Below are 26,822 nucleotides of genomic sequence, written 5' to 3' on the forward strand. Positions count from 1 at the left end.
GCATTTTGATACAATTATGGTAATTTGATACCACGATTCATTACATTTATATTTCATCCCTCTCCAAGGATCTCAAATTGGTAAATGCACTTCCATCCCATTATTTTATCTTCACAACAAGCCATGGGGGGAAAGGAAGGCACTTAGGCTAAGAAACAGTGACTGACCTATGGTCATTGAGTGGCGCTTCATTATTCATAATTGACACAAAATAATGAAAATAACAAACCTATTGTCACTTAAATTGACGACTTTTAATTTCTGCATATCACCCATTTCCTCTGGGAGGAACTCCAGCTTATTAGAATGTAAGAACAGAACAGTTACATGTTTCCAGTTTCCAATCTGAAAAATAAATAAGTAAGTTTGATTACTCAGCAATCCAGAGTATTAGCTGCTGAATGTTTTAAGTCATGCATTTATCTATTATTTTTTAACAGGAAAATAAAAACTTGCTTGGATATATTTTCAAAGAAGAAAAATTTCCACTAACTAGGACCCACAATATTTTGGATATAAAGGGACAAGAAAGGTCAGGGTGGATTAGAGGAAACTAAGATAGCAATTTATTCGTTGCCTTTAAACTTGCACCAAAAGTACAGTATTTTTTCACAATGAGGTTATATGTACGTTTTTTTCCATCCAAAGACAAGGTTCCCAACCTTTCTGGGCCCATTTCAAATTATGTAACTGGCACCACCACAAATCTGTTCTTCCAGTTTATTTCTTGAGTACTGGAGAGGCTGGGGGAACATTCTCAGACCCCTAGACCCCAGAGAGAAGAAGAGAGGAAAAACAACCAAGGACACAAGACATTCCCCACCACTGAGAAGGAGAAAACGACAGAAAAAACCCAGCCTCCCAAGGAGAACGGAGAACACCTAAGCAAAAACAGATCCATATCCCACTCCAAGGGGGAGGGACAAACAAAGAAGTGTACCAAACCACAGAAAGTAGGAAAGTGCGTGTGCATGTGCACGAACAAACACACACAGAGTTCATCTTCTTTTTATCTCTTCTCGTGTCCATCCTTCCTCTCCCATCCCTTTTTCCTTTCTATTTCAATACACTCTTATTTCATCTGCAATACTGGTCTCAGTCTAGAAAACTATAGAGTTGAAAGAGGAAGTGGGAAAGGGCAACGTCTTGTAATTTCCAGGTAGAGATTTCTCCCTTCTCACTTATAAAGGGGTGGGGGTTTAACTCCTGGCCAGGGAGGCAGAAGTGAGGGGAGTACAGAGGCTTTCACAGGCATCAGTGCTCTAGCAGTGCTCTAGCATTGGAGACCACAGACCTATAGAATGCAGGCCAGTTTGACTATTCTCGTGGCATCCAGCAACCATCCTCTAAGAATAGCTGTCAACTTTCAGATTTGAAAGTAAGGGATCAGCAGCCTCGAAAATAAAGGATCAGCAGCCTCACCTGTCCCAGGGACAGTCTATGGGATATCTAACAATCCGGGATAGCAGCGGGAAGCAGCGGGAAACGGCGCTAGAATAAGGGAATTTCCCGCAAAAAAAAATGGAAGGTTGACAGCTATGCATCAAAGGCTGTAATTTGCTTGACTCTTTTAGGCTGCTATGAGCCCATGGATTTGATTTTCAGTGTGGTAGCCATGTTAAGTCTATTGCTGCAGGAAGCTTGTGTCATTTATTGGTGAATAAGCAACAGGACGTAAGAGGAAAGAACAAAGTACGCACTATATCTCCTGTACTGGAATGCTGCCATGCAAATTACTCATCGCCAACGCCTTTCAATGGCATGCAAATGCATAGCAAACACAGCAATCATATTCATTCTTGGTATAGCTGAACGGAAGAATAAGCATCAGTTGTACAATTGAGGCACAGGTTTCTACTAGTGCAGATCTAACTTATGACCCCTGTACATAATGTATTTCAGAAAACTGCATGACTTTTTGGTCTAGGAACTTTCTTCTCTTTAGTCCAATGCACATTGCCTAATGCCATTTTTTCTGTGCAATAACTTTTTGTCAGAAAGTAACAAGACAACTTGTCCCTACTGACAACTGTTCTGACATCCATTTACATATTCAAGTTAAGGCAGGCTTCATTTAATGTCACCAAAGAACATTCAGCTACCCTCATCCTTAAAACTATTTATTTTTCATCTTTCTTTCAAGGAGCTCAAGGTGGCATAAATGGTTCTCCCTCTTTCTTTCTTTCTTTCTTTCTTTTTAATAATTAAGAGTTTATTGACATAAACACATACAGAATACAATAAAAATTATGGATATAGTGAATAAAAAAACCACAGATGCAGGGGAGATACAGATGGATTTCTTGAATATACAGATCAATCACATGAAAGTTCATGCATGCACATTAAAAAGGAGGCAGGAAAATCACCTGAAGCATGTGTAAAGGGGTAAGACTGATGGCTGCATCTGTTTTGCATGCACCATTATATCAGTTTTGAAGTTGGAATCACTTCACAGCTGAGGAAATACTGAGAGCTTGCATTCTCTGGCCAAAGCTTTTTCTCATCTCTGAACAGAATGTGCTTTAATAGCAAAATTGGCAGATGAGTGACCTCTTCCTTTTAAGTCTACATCTTATTAATATCTTTAATTGCATGATAAATGCATGATTGACTGACACTTCGGAAATTTATTCCGCCAACCAAACCTGCATCCTAAGATTTCAGCTAGTTTTAATCAACTTGAAATGTACAGAAATAAAAGCATGCAGATATACTCTTGCTTACAAATCTAAACATATGTAATATATTAAAAACTAGATTTTCATTAATAAGAACTTACCTCTGGTGGCAACTGTGTTAAAAAGTTATGATCTGCAGCAAAGGTCCTTGTATTAGAGAGCTGTCCAATAGATGAAGGCAACGCTTCAATCTCATTGAAGCTACAGTCCAGTTCTTCAACTGAAGTTAAACTGAAATTCAATTAAATTTATTAAATTAAAAAGTCTTTTACATGACAGTGCCATTTTAAAACGAACAAAATAAAAATTAATATCCAGTTGTTACCGTATTTTTCGCCCCATAGGACGCACTTTTCCCCCTCCAAAAATGAAGGGGAAATGTGTGTGCGTCCTATGGGGCGAATGCAGGCTTTCGCTGAAGCCTGGAGAGCGAGAGGGGTTGGTGCGCACCGATGCTTGATAGGCTTGCGGATAGCTTCCTGAAGCCTGGAGAGCGAGAGGGGTCGGTGCGCACCGATGCCTCTCGCTCTCCAGGCTTCAGGAAGCTATCCGCAAGCCTTGCAAGCCCGGCGGGAGGTCCCGCCGGGCGCGCGAGGCTTGGGGCGGCAGCCTGCAGCCCGAAGCACGCGGAGCCCTCCGGAGGGTGCCCCATGCTTTGGGCAGGTGTGTGCAAGGCTTGGGGCGGCAGCCGCGGCTGGGGGAGAAATATATTTTTTTTATTCATTCCCCCCCCCAAAAAAACGAGGTGCATCCTATGGGCCGGTGCGCCCTATAGAATGAAAAATACGGTATACAAATGCTAAGCAATAAGACCTAAATGTAGGGCTGAAGTTTGCCCCTTTTAAAAATATAGCCCAAAGCTCATTATTCCAAGCTACCTGTAGCATTTCCAAAATAATCTGCTGGAGTATGAACCAACAACTGATAAAACCATGCAATGTCTGCATAGTACTGTATTTGATGTGCAGTAGATAAGAGGATTGTAACCAAACAAGAAGTCATTAAGGAACAAAACCATAGAATATAAGCCCTTATTTATTCAGAAATACCTACCCTCCTATAGAGTCTGGCAGATACATTAGCTGATTTTCATCAATTTTAAGAATTGTTAATTTCTTCAGGGACCCTGTTGTAAAACATATATCATAATAAGATAGTGTTCATAGAAAACAGACATTCCTGCTTTGTACGAGGGGACACATGGACAAAGGTCTGAAAGTGATGTTTCACTCTACCTGTCCCACCCCAGTCCATGTCGCAAAAAAACAAACAAAAGAAATATACTGTAATTTTCTGTCTATAAGATGCCCCCATGTATAAGGAGCACCCTGTTTTGGGGGACTCCAATTTAAGAAAATGGGGGGGAGATGGCCCCATGTATAAGATGCCCCCAAACCATGGACATTGTTTTTTAGGGAAAAAACCTATTCTTATACATGGAAAAATACGGTATTTCTCCCACGACTGGGAGTATCAGTGGCTAATGTCTAACGCATGCTGCACTTCATACTAGTGGAACAGGGCCCGCAAAAAGGCTGGCAAGTGGCTCCCCTGATTTCCTTCTGCAATGTGAAGACCAAGGCCTTTCAAAGAAAAGCAATTACAAATTTCTAGGGAAATCTTCCACTTCTCTAATCTTAAATTGTGGCACTTTAGCACAGCAGCTATTAAGCCTGTATGGCAAGATCATTTTAGTCCTGAAGATCAACACTGCACAGCAAAAATACTAGCTGACGGGGTTGTATACAGCAGTTGCATGAATGTAAGGCAGCTATTGCAACTGAACTTTCTTTTAACTTCCCTGCTCTCTGCAGCCCCTAAAATGTCTCTCCAGGTGGTAGGGGGTAGAAGGCTCCTGAATAGTTTGAGCTGCGTTGTAGAGGACTGCAGGAAGGAATCACCTGAATTTGGGTGGAAGAACCTTACTTGACTGGACCTAGATATGCAAACACAATTTGTGCAAGATGAAAAAGCTGTTTTAGTTTTTACTTTTGGCCTACATACAGCATGTCACAAATGTTATTTTGGTTTCTGAAATATAGTAATAGTTAACTTTGGACAATACAAACCAATAGACTCTGGTAGTTGCTGAAGTGAATTACTAGATAACAGCAGGTCTTGTAAACTTTCACATCCTGAAACACCCTCTTCAAGAGTTTCAATGTTGTTTTTGGAAACATCCAAGTAGGTCAAGTGCTTCAAACTGCCCATAAACTGAAAATATAAAAGTATGGGCAAAGTCAAAAGCTTCTGTGTTAAAATATATATTCTAATTCTGCAGATAATAAAAAAATAGCTATTTGCTAAGATCTATCAGGCCTGTAACATCAGCATTCTAGTAACCATCTAGCATGCACGTTTCGATAGCTGCTTATACAAGATCCAAATCTTAAGTATAGTGTCCAGCTGTAGATACTTCATTCTAAGAGGCTGCTGTAAAGTTCCACTGATGCAGATGAGCCTATTCTAATACAAAGTAAAGGTTATGCCTCTAAAGAAGATTGTCACAATGTCATATTCAGTTTCACAATTTTTATTCGACCATACATATTTTGGGTGGAACACATAAAATATTCACCTGCATTTTTCAGAATGTTAAACAATTGAAGAAGCAGGTTCACATTTCTACCAACTGTTTTATGAACATTTACATTCTTGAGTATAAAAAAGTGACCAGAAATACTTCAGACTATTCCAAGTAATCAAGAGTGAAGGCACACTGATACATGAAGCTACACTTTCTAATGGATATCATTTAAGCACACTATTGTCATAAGTTACACTAAATACCTAAAATACAAGGCATATTGGGTGTGGATGATTGGTGTAGCTAAAGTTGTCAAATCAAAGCAGAACAAGGTTTTGCTGACACGAATATGCTTCCCGTCCTCTGGTATTATTTCAAACAAGGGTGGTCAGGAAAAGCAACAACCTTGAATGTATGAGGCTTATGGAGAGGCTTGAAATAATGGACATATAGGTACAGCTTTTAATCTGTCTGATGCGCACTCTATGGCCTAAGATGAAATGTTTATGAGACCTTTAAATATACACATGCAAGCACAGACATTTAAAGGAATAAATATACATACCCCTGGAATAAGAGTTAGTCTGTTACCATCCATCCAGAATTCTTTTAACCCACTTAATTGTTCAAGTACTTCAGGCTGTTAAAAACAAGATAGATGAAAAAATTAGATTGTATTATAGATATACATTTATTACTGACAATGCACTGAGTGAATCTAACTGTGTCCATATACCAGTGGAAGGATCAATGTTAGAAACAGAATCTGGTTGGCTGGAGGTTGATTTGTGGGAGAATGTGGGGTGGAGGGGGCAGCTGCAGATGGGAGGGGAGGATGGGGAAATTGATTTGATCAAAATTGGATGCTGCCCTTTGTATTTCTCCAGAATGGTTTATTTTCTTTTATATAGCATTCCATTACACACTGATGCCCCACATAGGTTTTTCCTACAAGCTTTAAATATATACTGTATTTTGTCAGATGTTATAGTCATAACATTTGAGTGAAAAGCCAGCTATAAATTTCAGAATGAATTTCACTGCATAGGCACATGCAGAATCAACTAGAAAAAAATGTTTTCATAGTTGCATAAGTTATAAACACTTATTATAACGTATAACCTTAGAAGCTAATATGTGGTCAAATGAGAATAATGCTTGCTTGTAGTTTAAATACATATGAAAATACTTTCGTCTGTCACAGATATACCATACTAACAGGAAATGAAAGCTACACAAATCAGTTAACTTTAAAAATAGTTTCCTTTAAAAATTAAGATACAGGCAACAGTTTCTCTGTAAGACAGCATTAAGCTGATTTTTCTATTTGACATTGATTAAAAATAGATTTACAGATAAGAGGTTTTAGGAAAGCTGCGTTACTTAGCTAGAACTCACCACTTCTGTGAATTCATTACTTCCCAAGTCCAGTCTCTCCAGCTGAGTCAGTCTGTTCATGGTTCTGCAAAGAGAAAGGATTAATAAGGAATTAGGTTTAAGAAAAATACCAGTTACATCCAATCTTCTTGTGTTTTTACTAATGCATCTTTTTAATCAGCATCAGATAGCCTGGCAGTTCTATAAAAGCACTCATACTTGATAGGGTCAGATTTTTATAAAATGTCATATAATCCTATAGCTAAAAGCAAAGCAAAAACTGTAGTTCAATGTTATCCAGTTTAATTAAAAACACATTTCTCTCTTAGCTCATTGAGAAAGCAATGACTTCTTCCCAATTCTATCAAATCATGCAACATCATCACTATGTGGCAATGAATGCCAAAGATAAATTATGCCGTTATACGCCCACTTGTCTTTAAAGCTGCTGTGTATTAATAAAGATCCCACTGTTTACCCATCTCCATTGTGAAGGGAAAACATGTGATCCTAATCGCTTTCATCTTACTTAGAGAGTTTCCAGTCCATTAACACTGCAATCCTATACACACATGAGAGTAAATGCCACTAAAATCAATGAGGCTTACTTTTGAGCTCGCATGCGTAAGGTTGCATTAAGAAAAGTCACCGTCTTGTTCTATGACTTCAAGTATCCAGTGAGGGGCAGTGCACGGGCATAGCCAGGGGGCATCTCCCCCCCCCCCATCAAGTAAAATAATATACTTAACTAACTGACCAATCACATCGGTTCTGCCCTCCCCAACAAAAGTCCTGCCCCCACCGAATAAACTCTTGCCCCCCCCCCACAAAAATCCTGGCTACACCCATGGGACAGTGTGAAATACTTTCTAAAAATCCTAATATACTAGGGGCCTATCGAATAGATCACACGCCCGTGCTCTAACAAATTAAGCCCATTGCTATTAGAAAGTGACAGTGAACTACTTCTGTCACACAAATGGATCCCACAAAAAAGTCATCAGCAAGAGTTTGTCCCCTACTATAGGAAAAAAGCCAGTTACATTTAAGCTGTTTTAATTAACTAATAAACCAATTATTTCACAGCATAATTTGCTGCTCTTTGCAGAAGCAGCAGCTAGATTCCACAATCAGGAAACTAAGAAATGCCACAAAGTATCAAAATACAAAAAAAAAATGCATTTTCTAATTCAGGCACAAGCTAACTTAAAAATGGGCAGAATTCAATCGCTTTCATTTTATTTAGACGGGATACATTCAAGTCAGCATGTCCTATACAAGCTGAGAACAAGCTCAAAGACAATGGCTTAGACCTAGATTTGTTTTTCCTTTTGAGGTCCAAGTGACAGAAAGGGAGGGGGAGCAAGTTTGACTGGTTTCTTCTTTCTTCTGAAGTCCAAGCAGTCTGCTAGAAGCATGTTGTAAAGAGCTTTATGTATTTTTTTGTTAAATAAACAGAATAAATAAAGCACACAAGCTTCTACATTTTGTACAGAACACGGCCATTCTTTCCCCTCATTATCCATTTCATTTCCAAAACCAGCGCTTTCCCCCCAGGGGATACTCAAGGGTACGCAGTACTGGCACCTCTTTTTTGTTGTTGTTAAAAAAAAGTGTGGCACTTACTGTAACAACTTCTTGGTAAGTACCTGCACCTATTTTTCTAGAAAAAAGCACTAACCAAAACTTAACATCACAAATGGTTTCCCTCAGGCAGTGGCAGACATACATTTCTGGGACCCTGAAGCTTCAACTGTTATGGGGGGGCCCTTTGCAACCAGCAACAATCTGTTCTACTGACTCTCAAACAGTGGGACTATTGAAATATATATAGCAGAAAATTAATCAATCAGAGTTGAACAACTCAATTTGAGTCAACTAGACCCAATTTTTTTAAAAGCAAGGTGGATTAGCTTCTGGGGCCACCCCAGGATTAGGGAGCCGGAAACTTAACCTACATTAATTTCATAGTAGATCCACCCCTGCCTTCAGGAGGTGGTAGAGTCTCCTTCCTTTGAAGTTTTTAAGCAGAGGTTGGATGGCCATCTCTCCTGTATACTTTAGGTGGGATTCCTGCATTGCAGGGGGTTGGAATAGACAACCCTCTGGCTCCCTCCCAATTCTACACTACTATGATTCTAAGCAAGAATGCTATAACCCCATGTTAAAAAAACTATCCAAACACAAATGTTAACTTATTAAAGAACAAAGGAATTAAATGTTAATTTGCTTTTTCTAATGTCACCACATTTGTTCCTCAAAACGTATTTATCTTGTGTGCATTCCCTCTTTAGCCGTTTTATTTACAAAGACTACATTTTGTTTTAAAAGGTACCCTTAGGTTATGTTTTTTCAATCACCGCATAAATATAGCCAAGTGAAACTAATAGAACAAGAGAGCATCAAGAGGATAAGAGTTCAATGGAGCAATGCTTTCTAGCCAGCTCTCCGCTGAAGTGTGAGCATTAAGTCTCATATTTCATCTACTGGTTCATTTGTCTGGCGCTAGAATCTCCCTTCCTTTGTTTTCATAGCCCATTTCACAGAACCCTTCCTTATGTACTAGATATCCTTTAATAAAGTTCATCATACATATCAGCTAAGGATGGGCACACAATTTCCTGTTTGGGACCAGCAGTACTTTCCAACTTCTTCCCTCTTTGCTGCCAACCCCAAAAGAAGAGGCAGCCCCCAAAATGGGGGAAAGAGGCAGGCAAGCAGGCGAAGAGGAGGCTGCTCACAATGCATCACCCACCTCTCAGCACAAAGGCTTTTCTCCCCAGTCAGTGCCCAACACTACTGCTAAGGCATAAATGAGGGAGAAAGGAATGCCAGCAAGGCATCTTGGCTGGCCACCTCATACTGTGCCCATTGGCAATCGTCAGCAAAAATAGCTACTGAGAAGGGATCAAGGGAATTGTCAATTTTCTGAGATGGTCTGAATGTCTTCCTTAAGAGGAAGCCGGTGACAAGAAGAATTAAAAGAGAGAGCGAAAGCACCATACCATTATGAAAGGAAAACAAAAACACATTTAAGTTGCTGTATCATTATTATTACGGGGGGGGGGGGAGATAATCTGCGTAAATATTTTTAGAATCAGACTGTTTCACTACAAAAATAGCTGTTTTCTTTCAACTCTAAATCCGTCATTCAATTTCATGTGATGTAGATATGCATACACATGGAATGATTTTAGATCCAAAATCTAATAATGGCTTCTTCAAGTATTACATTTTCCTACATAGAGATCCTCAGGCAGTTCAGCCCAGGAACTGTCTTACTGACAGTAAAAACCATTCACAACAAACTTCAAAAATTACAGCTGTACACACTTTATTGATCTCCCTACATGAAACTGTAACATATTTAGCAACCCACAAGACGTACACAGAGAAGTTGTTTATATGCAATTGTCATCTTATAGATAATTATTTGGACTGGAGTCCAAATAAATTTGTAAAAATAAAAAGAACAAAGACGGTAATAATAGGTAATAGGTAATGTAAAGCTAAAGGACCCCTCGACAGTTAAGTCCAGTGAAAGGCGACGATGGGGTGTGGCGCTCATCTTGCTTTTCAAGTCGAAGAAGCTGGCATTTGTCCACAGACAGCTTTCCAGGTCATCTGGCCAGCATGACTAGACTGCTACTGGCGCTTGGAGGACCATGACGAGTGGCAGAGCACACAGAAACACCATTTTACTTCCCACCGCAGTGGTACTTGTTTATCTACTTCCACTGGTGTGCTTTCGAACTGCTAGGTTGGCAGAAGCTGGGACAGAGCAACGGGAGCTCACCCCGTCACAGGGATTTGAATTGCCGACCTTCTGATCAGCAAGCCCAAGAGGCTCAGGGGTTTAAAACCTCGCATCCCCTGTGCGATTTCTGTTCTCATCCTGAAGTAAAGTTCTTAACCCAAGGTACTATTTCTGTGTTAGCGGAGTCTGTAAGCTGAAGTGTCTGTAACCTGAGGTACTACTGTATTATAATCTCAATACATCTTCAAACATATTATTCACACCAAAATAAACATAAATATCACTATATACTTACTTTGGCAACATTTTCAACTGGTTTTCTCTGAGCTCCAAAATCTGGAGTTTAGTTAATCTGTAAAATAAACACTCAAGATTACCATTTAAACGGCAAAGTATGCATATCTGAAATAAAATAAAGCTTGTTTATACAGCCAGTACAAGAATTCAGATATTGGGCAAATTTAATTTGCAAATAAAAACTGGGTTCAAATGCAGGCTGCATACATCTTTAATATCTAGATATTTTGCTTGCATCAGAGAATTGTGATTCTTAGATCTAACGTGGGCAGAGGAAGGAATCATTCAAATACAAGTAGTATCAAGGCTATACAAAATAATTACTTATTTTGGAATACTTTTGACAACAGTCTCTAGCAGAGACAAGCAGGAGATTCCAATTATCCCAAACAATTTTTGGTATTGTTTAATTATACTGTAAGAAAATTTCTTCCACTAAGCAATATAAATCTGCAACCACTTCACATCTGGCAAAACTTCCAAACATTTTATCTGGTAAAACTTCCAAACATTATTTTTTTTCTGTCCAACAAGTGAATTTTGATCTTAATTTTCTCTTATACTTTGTTCAAGTTACATGTCTCTTATCAGTCTCTGGATTTATTTATTTTTGGGGTGTGGTCAGTTTTCTAAAATTTATGGCTCTCCTCCTATAAATGTGAAGACCTAGACTGAACTCCATGCTGCAGCTGAGTCATAATTGGTGTCAAATAGGGCTTGGTTTTGTATATACCGTATACAAGGAAAAAATATTCTCTCCCTCTCTGCGCAGCACCTCTCCAGCAATGCGGGAGGAGAAATGGAAGGGGCTCTGTTTCTGCTCCCGCTTTGCTGAAGGGGCGCTGTGCAGCTTTCCCTCTCTGTGCAGCACCTCTCCAGCGAAGCAAAGTCAGAAGAGCAAGAGGGATCACTGCTTTCACGATCCCTCTTGCTGTTCTGGCTTCTGGGATAGCTGCGCAGCCTGCATTCGCTCCATAAGAAGAACACACATTTCCCCTTACTTTTTAGGAGGGAAAAGGTACGTCTTATAGAGCGAAAAATACGGTAATGTCCATACAGCAAATCAATGTATTTGTCTTTTTCGCAACAATTTTTAGATGGCAATTCAACTCTATATACCAGCCATTTTTATCACTGTACTGTTGTTTTTACCTTGCAAAATGCATTGTTTTATTGTGTACTAGTTTGCACGTATTAGAAAACGATGTGGATGTTCCTCCTGACTTAGCCATATACATCAGGCTTCCCCAACCTCGCCCCTCCAGATGTTTTTGGCCTACAACTCCCATGATCCCTAGCTAGCAGGACCAGTGGCCAGGGATGATGGGAATTGTCGTCTCAAAACATCTGGAGGGCCGAGGTTGGGGAAGCCTGATCTACATGAACTCCATGAAAGCTAGCATAATGCTGTGATTGAAATACTGTAACTAGACAGCCTATTCTATCCTTTTAAATGAAAGGAGAATTGAAAGCTGCAAGGATTCCCAGTTCCCAGCAGCAAGAACGGGTGGCTAAGGGCACAGAAAGAGAGTTCATCCCAATACCACTCTGATGCCATTTTCCAGTCAATGTTTCATGAATGTTGCACAGCTTGCACAGAAGTGGTCTTGGAGAGTGCAACTTTGCTGTTTTCTTTTTTCAAACCTTTTGACTAGAGTCCCTCCCCCTACATTTTTATTAAAACAAAGATGACAGCAGAGCTACATAATATTTTAATCAGGGATAGCCTCCATGGAGCCCCCTCCAGCTGTTGCTGGACTACAATTCCCATCAGCCCAAGCCAGTATGGCCAATGACTGAAGAACATGGGAGCTGATGAATTCTTTCAATTTCCATTCTACTAAGACTAATTCCATCAATCAGTGGGACTTTAAACCAATTATTCTAGCTCATCATATCCATTCTGAAAGTACTACTACATAACTCTGTTTGAAAGGTAGGGTTTAGAATTTACATCTTGCCTCTTAACCAACAACGTGCCTTCTTCTGATCAATGCAAGCAACACACTATGTTCTACACAATTAAAAACAAGGTATTGATTTCCAAAAACCCATTTTCAAACTCACCTGCCAAAATTGGCTGGTAAGAACTCAAGAAAAGCATCATTCAGATATAGCTGTGTTAGATTTAACAACTGTGAAAATCCATCTGGAAGCCTAGACAAATTTAAACACATAAAAATTAGCAAACACAAGATCATACGCCTCATTTCAAAACACACTTTTGTTCACTACTCACTGCTCAATGGACATGATATAATTTAAACAACAAAACAACTTACTTTGAAATGGGGTTTACGCTGGCCTCAACAATTGCCAAAACTTTACAGTTTTTTATATTTTCTGGAAACTCCTGTATGCCTGTAAAAGTAGACAGCACAAATGCACATAAGAAAAAATCTGCAATAACCAAAATAATGGCAACTTAATTTTCTGAGATTATGCTGCTACTTTGCACAACTACATGACTTCTGTTTCACAGCCAATAGAGTTTCAGAGCTTCTGCTCAAGCTCTGGAGTAATGCGCTCTAATTATTACAGTCGTACCTCCGCTTATGCATCCCTCTGGGTACGTAAACTTCGGGATGCGAACGCAACAAACCCAGAAGTATTTTTCTGGGTTTCGCCAAGAGCGCATGCGCACAAGTGTTCTACGCGCCAAGCGCATGCGCACAAGCGGTCCTCTGGTTGCAAATTCCTCGGGATGCGGTCAGACCTCCGGAATGGATCCCGTTCGCAACTGGAGGTACCCCTGTATTGTGAAAAGCACAGCAGCTTGCGTGGACCTCATGTATTTCAGTGAATTTTCAAAAGCATCTGAATCAAGGTCTTCACTAGCTTTAATTAGGGATGCCTGCATGCTGCTGTTCCTTGGAACTATAGAAAAGTAACAGAATGTGGTTTTAGTGGTCTTGGTTTTCATCTTAAAAAATCAGCCTTCTGACAAATTGTAAATTAGACTTGAAAGTGAGCAGTAATGCCTGGTAAAATCTCAGAAGCCAGAGTTGCTACTGAATAAAATTTCTGGTTGTCAAATAGCAAAGCTTCAACCTTTTGTAGAGTGCTCTGCCCTTCCTCATGACTAACAGAAGCAAAATTATACAAAAAATGACATCATAACTAAGTTAAATAATGCAAATTTCATTGGTTTCTACAACTTGTGCAGGTTGTAGAATTCATATTTTCTTGTTACTTAGATGCTATACTATCCTAAGGTTGACCTCAGTGGGATATGGCTGATGCCTAGAGATACCAGTTGCAGTTGCATTATACACTGAATTCAGTTGTCTGACATTTCATTTATGAATTATTAATTGTACATCTGTAGGAATGGCTTTTTGTTTTTAAGAGTTTGTGTTTTATCTTGTTATCTTGTTGTACACTGCTTTTATGGCCTCAGGCTGTGAAGTAGTTTATACATTTATAGAATACGTACATACATAAAGCAGAAAGGAAAAGGAGTTTAATGAGCACAGGAACACAGTGTCAGACATAATCTCTGAGGCACCATTATTCTGCTTATGTATTATTGGAGCCAATGATAATTAATACAGAAACCAATCCTTCTTGTGATGTTTTAAAATAAGCATTTAGCATGTTAATCAGAGATAATGAAATGAAGCAGTTATTCAAGGGAAAATGATTTAGGAGGTAGACATACTACTTTGGCCCTTAAAAACTGACTAAAGGGAAACAATAGTACAAATCTGAATGCCACAGTGTTCAGCTTGAGAGAAACTTTTTTTTTTCATCACACCACAAAACATTCATTTAAACAAAGTGCATAATGGATAGCTACATGCACACTAAAAATGGAAATATGTTCAAGAAATTATATTTCTTAAGTTCCCAAGTTAATAAAGCTCCAACAAAAATTTGAAGTTTTCATGTATTGGCTTAGCATGAAGCTTTAAAAGAAGACTATTCATGAATACATCCATCTTGCAATGTTTGGACATCTTTGACGCACAACCATAGCACCTTCTGAATCTAAAGTTCTTCTTAGCATATTATTTATGATGTTTCCATACTACTTCCACATATCTATGGTGTACGTGTTATTAAATTACATCACTGCCATTCCTGATGCTAAACAAGCTATCCAATACGTGTCCAGCATTGAATTTATGAATGCCCACGGGAGAGGGAGGGAAGTAATCAGAAACATTTTCCTGCCCCATACAGTTTAATGAGCCAAAGCAGACTGGACATGGGAGATCCACAATTGGATTTATTCAAGTATTTTTGTCTAAAAGAGCCAGAAGGTGGTAGAACTGTACCGGGTGGAACCTTTGCCCCATGAAGTATAGGTGAACCTCTCTTATTTAAAGGTTTTCACTGCTGTCTCCACCTGTGTTGTATTTAAATGACCATATTGTAGGCCTGTATGTGTACATAATGTATATATTGCAGGAACAAGGCACTCTTAAAGACATGAGAAATAAGCCAAAGCCATGAAATGTGGCATGGGAATTTTCCATTGTGTTCTATGGACAATGGTCTGCACATTCCCAGGAATTCTCTACTGCATATTACCAAAACCTCCATGCACACATTCATGTTGAAAATAACTTTATGTTGTGGCCCAGCACACATAATAATAAACTTAATCATGGCTGATTTTTTGCTACAAATCCAAAATCTACAGCATGGTTCTAGTTTACCAGAACCAACCAAAATGTCTAAGAGTCATAAGCAGGCTTTTGAGTTCTCCAAAACTTTTTATCAGCCTGTTCATAAAACTCTGTGTGTGAGAGAGAGACATGATGCATTCCTGAAAGTCCACAGTGGATAAGGTGGGATAGCAGGAGGAGTTTCTCAGGTGTAAAAAAACTGCCTCACTCAATGCTGGGTAGGTTTTCTAGATGACACCATAGCTACAGGGACAAAAAGGCAAATACCCCATTTTGGAAATATTCTACAGGTTACTTGGATTGTCAGACTCCAGCACAAAGTCCTTGTAAGACAGAGAGCAGAGAAACAAAGTAGCCTTCGTATTATCAAAGCTGGATATTAATTGTAGGTGGTGTACTAGGCATGCGATCTTTTGAAAGGCACTTTTATGGAATATTTTATTGCTTCAATCTCATTTTTAACATTTAGGATAGCATGAATTTGGGTCTAAATGGTCTTGCAGTAGATTGCCATGGTACTATCCCAAGGCCACTTTATGGCTTAACTCCAAATTATATGCCCATGACCTACTGTACTATACTAAGCAAACTTTTATCTATGTTACAGAGAAAATGTGTCACTGATGCCCATGATACATATGAGATGGGAAGAAGTGAAGGTTGTACAGCTGTGAGATAATCTGTGCAATTTCCTTTAAGTCTTCTACATGACATGGCTGCAAGCTGTCTCCAGTTTCTCTCCATTCATTTGCCTAGTAAAGCTATCTAAGTGAAAATTCAAAAGTGGCAGCAGGCCAGAGCTACAATCCTGGTGGTCTGTCTTTCTCATTCAATGCTCTACAGAGAAGTGGTAGGGTGTGGAACTGTGCTCTCCTATAACACTCAATAAGTTTCTTATAAATTTAGGAAAGTTAGATATGGCAAAAATTACAGCACATACCAAAATAATTAAGGCAGTATAACAATAATTCCTACCCAATTCCCAAGGCAGTCTGAAGATCCTAACCCCATAAAGGAGGGAATACATTGTTTAAAGTTGCAGACATTACACACTGCAAATTTCAAGTCTCAAAACAGTATTAAAACACATTAAATGATGCCAATTCTCAGCTGGTAGCTTTTTATTACAAACAGGAACGCACAGGAATCATCTTGGCTGTGAGTCCTGGAAGACCTGCTCCCTGCCTTGCTGGCCATTTCCCACCTGGCCTGGGAGGATGAGTCCTTATTGACTCCTGCTGCAAAAGCAGAGGCTGCTGAACAGACTCTTGGGCTGTAGTATTGTTTAGGGGGTTGTTGTGGTTTTTTTGTTGCTGTTTATGTCACACACAGAGAGAGATTTTATTATGATTTATGTGGAAATTGTTTCAATTTGGTTGTGTAATTTTTAATGTTTTATATTTATTGTTTATAACTGACTTTGCTATGTTTGTAATCATGTAAATCTTTTCATGTTGTAAGTTGCCATGAGCATGGCTTTAACTATGGAAAGGCAGCATACAAATAAAATGATGATGATAACAGCATAAATCTTGGTTATACTTATTTGGTAATGGGGCATACAGTGGTACCTCGGGTTAAGTACTTAATTCGTTCCAGAGGTCCGTACTTAACCTGAAACTGTTCTTAACCTGAAGCACCACTTTAGCTAATGGGGCCTTCTGCTGCTGCCGTGCTGCCGGAGCACGATTTCTGTTCTCATCCTGAAGCAAAGTTCTTAACCTGAAGCACTATTTCTGGGTTAGCGGAGTCTCTAACCTAAAGCGTATGTAACCTGAAGCGAATGTAACCTGAGGTACCACTCTATTTTGGAATGTTTGCCAGATACCTAAAGTTTTCAGGCATTAAACTGAAACACTCAATATCAAATATAAAAGGGAAGATAAGAGAATCCATACAAGTCTCTGTGAGCTCTCAATAGCTTTTAGAAACCTGCATACTTAACACTTTAAATTTAGACCATATATTCATTTGTAGAATAATGGGATTTGCAATGGCAACCAAGAAGAGACCAAGAAAATTAGGTGCTTCCTGCATCCTATTCACTTCACGTTTACATGTTCATTTAATCTGCTGGCTTGAAGATCTGGGGTTTTAATATTGAGGGCTCTTGGACTTTTATGTGATTTCTGCACTAGGTTAAACAATGTGTTGGTCAGCTTATTTAGTAATTGATCTTGGGTTTTTTTTTGAAATTTTAAATTTAATGTTTGTGCTTACTGAAGTTGTGTTTTATATCTATGGTAAGCAGTTTTGAGAGGAAGAGCAAGGAGGATCAGCTGAACCAACCTAAACAAGAAAGTGCCTACTCAGCTATCCTATAGCCCTTCCGGCAAATAATTCCTCCTGTCCAGGTGAGTGTGCAAATGTGGACTAGGTTCTCTCCTCATCACTAATTGGCAGGGGAGCAAAAACACTGAGAGTCAAAAGAGTAGCATTCTTAGCACTCTCCAGCCTTTACTGCAAATGGGAGGAAGCTTATCCCAATCTTCAATATTATTACAGTATCGAGCTGCAAGAATCCAATTTAATACACAAGGTTAATCATTAAGATTGTAACAGGTGCACTGATCCTCAGAGGAGGAATATAGAAGGAAACGACAAGTAGAATGTGAGCAATTTAAACCAGGTATGTACGTTTTCCAAAAAAACCTGACATCCAAAGTTAGTTTCAAATCTGTGCTGTATCTTCCCTGCGGCACTCTCAGGTACATAGTTGTCTGATACAACCTTCATACCATCTGCATGGATAATTTCTCCCATTCACTTTCTGAGGGGTGCGGAGACTGTTTTAACTACCTCTGAGCTTGAAACACAAGCAGCTTGCTAAACTTACATTTCAAAAAGGCCCCTCACTGTGACATGTAAAAAATTATAAGCTTAAGATATACAAATACATTTACACAGGCGGAATCCACTTCCTATATCCTCAAGACTGATACAGTACTGTGACCATTTGCTTTTCTTTTATACAGCTTTCAATGTGTGTGTGAATAGCAATGTCATGACTTAACCATCTTTTCCATAGGTCATCTTTTCTTAAAGATACCTTCTGCTTATAGTCACCCGGCTTAAACAGCAGCTGCTCAGACATGCCATGTACAGCCTCAGGCCAATGTTCCAGTAATACAGCATTCACACACAAGGCTTTATGTCTCATCCACTCTCATTCCAAGCCCCGAATAGTCTTAATGTGCCTGAGAACTGAAGTTGTGTGTTGAGCTGTGAAGGGACAATAGATTTTCTTTTTCTAATTTTCTCTCTCATACCAAGCACATAGATAGAAGTGAGGGGGCAATGGACTGTCTCATCCTTGAAATAACTAGAAGCCGTGCAAAAAGCAGCTTGCCAGCGCCTCTTGAGCCAGGTTGGCAACCCATTTATAAATGGCAAGAACGAACTTTCTTCAAGGCAATTTACACAATAAGAGATTACCCTGAGGTTCTCAGCTGCACAAAGTTAACAGAACAGTCTGTCTTACAAACTTATGAAACTTAATTAAGAAAATAGTAGGCATGTGGCCAGATTCCAATAGAAGCATTGCCTTCTACGAGAAAACATTAAGGGAACAGAGCTTAAAAGACTGTCTCCTAGCTCAGGTTTATGCAAAATATTTATATTTGTGACAGCAGGGAGGCAAAATCTCAGTAAGAGATACATTAAAAAGCAGAAAAGGAAACACCCTGCACTCATTGCAGCTTACACTGAACACTGTGAAAGTGATTGATAGTTGTTCACATGTTTGGTTTTAACTACAGGAAAAGGAATATAAGTGAATTGTCACCATACCAGCTAGACAAAATGGTGACTGTGGAGACTGCAAACCAAGTGGCAGCTAATTCAATAGCTACTTCCTATTGACTGGTAGCAGAAAAGTAAGCTAGATTCCAATTATTTATAATGATTTACTTACTCTCTCCACACACATTGCAGCTTTTCACAAGCAATATCAAACTATGCAAGAATGAGCATAAAGTTTGTAAACTCACTTTCCCCACCCACCCTCTGAGATCCTGAATCCGAGTCCTAATTTCACAGCAAAATGCAGCTTCAGCTGGTTTGTTTCAACAGTCAAAAATATGATTTGCTGCTGTGTGAAAACCAAGTTTATAAACCATTGTTTGGTCATGCTTTTAAGGCAAGTGTAAACCATACTTCGGAAAACCATTCTATTCCAGCAGGCATTTTAAGTTGTATTACGTCAGCAGACTTTTTCAGCAGGGGGCCAGTCCACTGTCCCTCAGACCTTTTGGGGGGCCAGACTATATTTTGAAGAAAAAAACATGAACAAATTCCTATGCCCCACAAATAACTCTGAGATGCATTTTAAATAAAAGCACACATTATACTAATGTAAAAACACGCTGATTCCCAGACCGTCTGCAGGCCAGATTGAGAAGGCGATTGGGCCGGATTTGGCCCCTGGGCCTTAGTTTGGCTACCCATGTATTACGTCTATGGAATCTATTATTTTACCTGTGCTTTATGTTTAAAACCCCTTATTATTTGATTAATTATTTGATTGCTATGTAAACCATTTTGTGACCATCTATGGTGTAAAATGGTCTATAATATTCTAAATAAAAATAAAAAATTAACTGTTTTGGTTTTCTGCTGCACTAAAATGAGGTGAGGGGGAGGAAACCGTGCTCAGTCCTGAGATTCTGGGCTAATTAAATCTGAACAGCTAAAATATTATCTCACATTGCTATTGAAGTACCAAAACTGTTTGATATTTACAACACTAGCCAAGTTAATCAAAAGCTTGCACTAGTTCACCTCAAATACACCAGTTACCAATAGAACTCATAATACTGTCAATATGCATTACACAAGAGTAGCAATGTTTTTTAAAAAATGTATTTTTGTTTCTGGATTTGGCTTTTAACTATTTTTCTTCACCAGCCTCAGGCATGTGGCAAAAGCTCTTAAGGAGCAACTGAGTTCTATGCCAGTTTTCCCTAAGCTTGGAAGAGTGGGAATGAGTTCTCTGCCAGACTGCCCTGAGCCATCACTCAGCTTGGGTGTCTGACAAGAGAGCAATCAAATGCAAAATTGCAATCTCCACTATAGTTTCCTCCTATTTGCCTATTATAGTCCACTGCAGTTTAGGGATGTATCTTCTGAAGAAGAAGAAGACGCTTGTCTCACCAATGTTATTCTATTAACATTTGAAATAGTACACAATAATATATTACTTCCCTAGGCGTGTAGAAGGATCAGAATGAATTGCTGATAAATCAAGGAGAATCTACAAACCAGAAGCAAACAAACCCAGACTATTACATTAATTGGACAGGTATACATGCTAATGTTACTGTCATTGACCAAAGCTATAAAACATCTGAAGCAATAGGATCTGGACAGGCTGATTAATAGATCAGAGAGACCAGTATGTTTGCTGAAAAAAATACCACTTCTATTGAATTATTTCACTAACAGAAAATAAAGTGTTGCCCGAATACTCTCTCTAGTTTTAGCATTTAAACATTTAAGCACACATTTTCAAGCCTTTCCTTTGATTTTCAGCAGTGGTAACTTGGTCTAAAAATGACTGCATTGGGGTCTTATTTTGATTCTGGCACTCCATTCAGGTCAGTTCTCTGCCTACATCCCAGTGTGATCCTTCTGATTTGCCAAGTATGGTTTCTTGATTATTCTACATATATTCCAAGCTGAGAGACCAAGGCACTTTTCAACAGTTGCCTCACAGCTATGAAATTCCTCTCACTTCAGACTTGTCAGAGGCCAAGCTTAAGTGTGCGCATTCTAGGAATATTTCAAGTTTTAAAATGTGTTGACTGCTGGAGCCTATAGGGGGGAGATTTATGGGGGGGTTATAATCACCTTAGTCTATTATTTATTTTAACTTATTCTATACAACCATTCAGGTTTTTTTTAAAAACTGCTCACAGCAGTTGTAAACAATCCTGAATAAATGGGGGGGGGGGAACAAGACACAAAAGTAATCAATTTAAAAAATCCAGCAACTGATAAGAAAGCACATTGAAAACAACAGATATAAACTAAGTAACATGCTAGAAGCCATGGTTAAAAAGTTTTAGGGAATTAACAAGTGACAGAAATCAATGTTTTACAAGCTAGAAAGTAAGTTTTAATGCTCTTAGTTCAAATCAATAGCCTAAGGAGATGTGAAGAAAAGGTCACATAGGAGTTGCAAGCATCCAGCAAAAAACTAGGTCAACTTTTGAGCGTTGTGATTTTGCCCTGCATTGACAGGAAGCAAAAGTGGTATTTGGTTTAGGTACACAACTGTGCCTCTGTATAGCATGGCATTTGAAGTAAGGCCGAGAATACAGACAACAGAAAGGGAAAACCCTACATAACAATACCACAAGATTATTAATTAAGAGGAATGGGAAGGAATTCAACTTCTGTGTCCATCAGCACAAGGATTTTCCCTTGTGCAGCAGATCTTTCCCTGCTGTCTTCTCACTGTGCAGGTCCTGAACCCTTGCCACATCTACCCCAGAGCTTTGTGGGAATGTTTAGAACAGATCGGAGTGGGGTGAGGGGAGGGGAATGAGAAGTCATGTTCACTTAGAACTATGTTAGAGACAAACAATATTTTTTTTTACAGAAACTCAACTATTACAGGTCAATCAAAAAACTGAAATTTATACACTGATACAGCCTTGCTCTTCAGTGCTTTTGATTGTTTTAACAAAAAAACTCACCATTCTTGCTGACATCCAGTTCCCTGAGGTTAATGAGATTTGCTATGGATGCAGGCAATGTTGTTAGATCATTGTCCGGCAAACTCAACTTGTGCAGAGACTGACAGTTAAAAAGTTGCTATTGAGACAAAGACCAAAAAAGAGAGCATATTATTCTAATATGCTAGGTTTAAACTTCTTAAAGCCCAGCTACTGAGTCAAAGAAATGATATAGTGTTCAAAATAATCTGCAAGAAATATTTTACGTTCCATGATTTTGAAGCTATTAATCACAAACAAATAACCAAAGCTAATCTAAACCAAGCTAAAGCTAAGCTAAACCAAAGCAAGAGTTTTAAAGGACACTACAAATATTCTTATAAAATTGTTGGCAAAAAACCTACTTCATAATAATTATTTATTAAGTATTAATCTGTCTATACTGATAATCTGTATTTTAAAGCAAAAAACAAATTGTTAACAAATTAATAACACAGCATGACACTCCTTTCTGGTGAACACATGTGTAAAACATACTAAAGTTTACCAAAAAAAACAACCCCCAAAATCCACAGCTCTTCATAGTTAATATTCAAAACTGATCCCACTCCAGGAAGAAACACAGTTAAATGCATTTAGGGAAACATGGCTAGAAGCCATGAGAGGCAAAAAAGCAGTGGAGTCTTGTAAACACTGTAGCTGTTGTAGATCCTAGAATCCCTTGAAAACTTCTTGCAATTCAAAGCCCACAAGTCCTGAATTTATGACATGTTTCATGGTAACCAACCTAGAAGATGTCAAATCATGAGCAGAGAGAAGATTATCTCATGAAATGAAAGTGAGATTGGAATCAAGGACTGTGTACATCAGATCACTTTACAGACGAACCCTTGAAAGCCAGGGATTATCTCCAAACTGATTATGGAACAGAGACCAGTTTGCCCAAGGGCACCTAATGAATTAATGGCAGAGGCAACTTCAAACACGGGACTAGCAGATTTGTAGCTAAACCCCTTGTGTTCTTTAGTATCCTCCTGATTCAAAACAAGCAATCCATCACTGAGGACTACAATATATATATTGAGGGTAAGTCTATATATTGTGATAATTCTGGCCACTGGAGGAAAATGATAGATCTGAGAACTAGAGTAGTATGGTGGTGAGAGCTGGATTAGAATGGGGAGACCATCTACACTTGGCCATGAAGTTCACTTGGGCTGCTCACCATCATTCAACCTAACCCATCTCACACAATGATTGTGAGGAACTATGTAATAAATAACAGTAAAGTAGTAAGTTACTAACATAAAATTTTTAAGCATTCAGATAAAATAAATAGCTATTAACCTGATATGAGTTGTACATATTAATGAAATATAATTTTAGCTGGAGGTACTAAGAAAACATTGGTGTCTTGTTTAGAGACTCAGATTTTAGATTCCCACCCCCATCTTAAAATCACATGCCAAGGGGGTTTGAGGAAGCAGTTTGGCTTCAAAGGGCTTCCTCTGGTGCTTTAAATCTAAACCACTTCCTCTGCAGAGAAGAAAATGTTTCATTTTTAAACAGCATTTTCCCATCAGCAAAGAGTTAAAGGAGGTACCTATCTGAAAGTGTGCTCCCAGAGCCAATCAGCTGAATGCCACCCATAAAAGTTCAAAAGAGGTTGCTGAACAGCTGATACAGCAACCTCCTCTTAAAAAGCACTGTCAGTGCCATAACAATGTCAGGTGATTGACAGGTGGGTGGTCCCACCCATCTGTCAAAGTTGGCCGACCCCTGCCTTACCTCATGGTAACAAAGCAACTTTGCTGTTTTGAGGAGTGGTGGTGAAATTTGTCACCCTCATGGCTTACAATTTTCTTCAGTAGTGGTTCTGGAACTTTTTAAAAAAGCTTTATTGTCCCATTGCCACAGGTGTATAGGGCCCCTCTTGGTGGTCTGACACCACTAATTTTCTTCGCAAATACCTTGGACATTATGGGTTGTATTCCACTTTTATTCAGAGTAGACCCAATGAAATTAATGAACCCAAGTTTGTCATGTTAATTTCAATGTGTCAACTTTGCATAAAAGTTATCAGTGAAATACAACCCAGTATCATTCCAGAAGAGAAAAAGTGACAACTGCTACCATCTCCCCAGAATGGTGGCTGCAGTTATGGCTCATCATTCCCACACACAAAAACACATGTTCAGGAATGACACTGCATTTGAGGTGCTTTGAGAAAAAGGTAAATGGTGTCCAGACTACTGAGACGGGAGTTCTGCTAATGCCACTCCCAATACTTGCATTGTAGCACAATAAGTACTATACAAAACACAAACAAAAACAGGTTACTGCTACCACTTCTAAAGGTAAGCTCCTCCTCTTCCCCATAATCAGAAAAATGGACCCCAAATTCACTGGCTGCAAATGAGGCTGCAAAATTCAGGTGCCATTTAATATTAACCATGGTTCACTTTGGTGTGGACCTGCACAGGACCAGAGAAGTATGTTCAGCAATACTGGCTATTGGTGTTATAAAGCAACTAGAAGATTATCAGTCCATCCCCTGCCCTTGTGCACATGAGCACTCTTCTCTCACTCACTCACACAATTAGAAGATAACATACCTTTGGAAGTTCTTCAATTTGATTAGCATCTAAATAGAGTTCTTCCAATGTCTTTTCGAAAGTAAAAATCTCCTTCGGCACCTGCTCCAAGCTGCAGTGAGAGTAATCAAGCGCAGTGACAGTTTCTTCTTCTCCACGCAAACAGCGGCATGGCACCAACCGCACAAACAAGTTCCGCTTTGTTGTCATTTTCAGGCACTATTGTAAAAAGAGGAAAACAAATCATTATAAATATAGCAATAGACTTAGGATGCTGCACAAAATACTGCCATATACTTTAGCAAGGATAGAAAAGGTATGTAAAGGAAAAGGCCTTTGGACTAAAAAGTAGTATATAAATAAGCAATGCTGTATAAATATTAGTACTGTGAAAGCTAACAGTTACACAAATCTGGTTTTGGGTTTTTTTTTAAAGGTCATACCCATACAGTTGTTCAAATTAAACTATCTCTCAGCAGAAAGAGTGACCTCTTCATGCTACTCTACTCTTTCATTAGAGTAGAATCCAGCCATGCAGTCAACTATAACTTTACTCAACTTGCAAAGCATCAGGGTGTTCAGGGAGTAAATACTCAAATGTATATATCATGGTTTATATACATAAGCCTTGTGACCAGCCATTCCATAAGGGCACCACCCTATCCCCACCCCCTTCTCTGTGTGCTGTAAATCAGTACTAACCATGGCTGCTTTGCTTCTCTTCTAGTTCTTCTGCTGCTGCACTACTCAGAGCTAAGCCATATCCAAACTCAGACTCATAGTTTGTCTGTCTCAGACAAACAAGCAGTAAACCAAAAACAAACATATTTTGCCTGAAGCAAGTCAAACCACAAGCCCAGGTTCAGATGCAATGCATCTAAACTAAACCATGGCTTACCTCCAGTTTAAAGTTTAATGGCTGGATTGATAGAACAATAAGAGGTAAAGGGCACAGCTAAGGGATTGCCTTTTTGAACATTTCTCTTCTTCCAGGCCTTTGTCTGGTTAAGCAATCTATGGCCTTTTAAACTTGGGGTGTGAGTGCGTTTGTTTGTTATGGGGCCAACTCTCATCTCTTGCGGGGGCTCAGCTTGTGCCAGTGCCTTCTGTCAAGAGTTTGGGTGTAACCTTTGACGCCTCCCTCTCCACGGAGGCGCAGGTTGCAGCTACTGCAAAGGCAGCATTTTTCCATCTCCGCCGTATCAAACAGTTGGTCCCTTACCTTTCCCGCCCTGATCTGGCCACAGTGATCCATGCGACGGTCACCTCCAGGCTTGACTACTGTAACTTGCTCTACACGGGGCTGCCCTTGAAGTTGTCCCAGAAACTCCAACGGGTGCAGAATGCTGCAGCGAGGCTCCTTATGGGGTCCTCGCCGTGGGACCACATTCACCCAGTGCTTTTCCAGCTGCACTGGCTCCCAATGGAGTACAGTATCAGGTTTAAGGTTCTGGTTTTTGAACTTTAAAGCCCTTTGCAGCCTAGGACCTTCGTACCTATGGGACCACCTCTCCTGGTATGCCCCACGGAGGACATTAAGGTCCATAAATAGCAACACTCTAGAGTTCCTGGGCCCTAAGGAAGTCAGATTAGCCTCAACCTGGGCCAGGGCCTTTTCAACAATGGCTCCAGCCTGGTGGAACACTCTTGTCTCATGAGACCAGGGCCTTGCGGGATCTGATTTCTTTCTGCAGGGCCTGTAAGACAGAGTTGTTCCGCCTGGCCTTTGGCTTGGAATCTGCCTGATCCCCTCCCCCTCTTTCCTTTTCCTTCTGTGATGGAACCCCTATTTGGGGACTTCCCTGGCTTTTTTCTGGCCTACATAGGACCAGTCTGGATAGTTGGCCTTGATGAAGATCTGACAGTTTCTCCCCCCAAACAGTTTTTGATCTTCCACTGAAATGAGGCTGCATTTTAAGTTGTATTTTAATCAATTAGTTTTATACCTGATGTTAGCAGCCCTGAGCCCGGTCTTGGCCAGGGTATTTTTTATTATTATTATTATTATTATTATTATTATTATTATTATCATCATCATCATATGCATTTTTGTGTTTTTATATTGCAAACCATCCTGTGATCTTCAGATGGATGGTATAGAAATTTAATAATAATCATAAATTGAAAATGAAGTATTGCTAAAATTTGAATTACAAAACTAAACAGCTAAATTGTTTCTGAAAACTAAATTGTTTCTTCTTCATTTCCTGATTACAGTGGTACCTTGGGTTAAGTATTTAATTTGTTCCGGAGGTCTGTTCTTAACCTGAAACTGTTC

General features: G+C 39.3%; 1 protein-coding gene across 8 annotated transcripts in view; it reads right to left on the minus strand.

Annotated features, from left to right (window-relative positions):
* The window catches only part of ERBIN (erbb2 interacting protein), an 85,435-nt gene that overhangs the window by 28,761 nt on the left and 29,852 nt on the right, over window positions 1–26,822 (minus strand). For 6 of the 8 annotated variants that reach the window (XM_083703413.1, XM_083703412.1, XM_083703411.1 and 3 more), the window contains exons 3-13: window positions 24,566–24,763; window positions 21,972–22,089; window positions 12,922–13,000; window positions 12,707–12,796; window positions 10,638–10,694; window positions 6,607–6,670; window positions 5,774–5,848; window positions 4,751–4,895; window positions 3,735–3,807; window positions 2,783–2,912; window positions 230–345 (exon numbers count right to left, since the gene is read on the minus strand). In XM_083703413.1, the coding sequence (XP_083559539.1) occupies window positions 230–345; window positions 2,783–2,912; window positions 3,735–3,807; window positions 4,751–4,895; window positions 5,774–5,848; window positions 6,607–6,670; window positions 10,638–10,694; window positions 12,707–12,796; window positions 12,922–13,000; window positions 21,972–22,089; window positions 24,566–24,754 (1,136 nt within the window). In that variant the 5' untranslated portion in view covers window positions 24,755–24,763. The remainder of the gene's footprint in view (window positions 1–229; window positions 346–2,782; window positions 2,913–3,734; window positions 3,808–4,750; window positions 4,896–5,773; window positions 5,849–6,606; window positions 6,671–10,637; window positions 10,695–12,706; window positions 12,797–12,921; window positions 13,001–21,971; window positions 22,090–24,565; window positions 24,764–26,822) is intronic. The other 2 variants (XM_083703415.1, XM_083703414.1) reach the window with 1 other exon arrangement.

The sequence above is a fragment of the Podarcis gaigeae genome (assembly GCF_964106915.1).
Source record: "Podarcis gaigeae genome assembly, chromosome: 11".
In the NCBI taxonomy this organism is placed as follows: Eukaryota; Metazoa; Chordata; class Lepidosauria; order Squamata; family Lacertidae; genus Podarcis; species Podarcis gaigeae.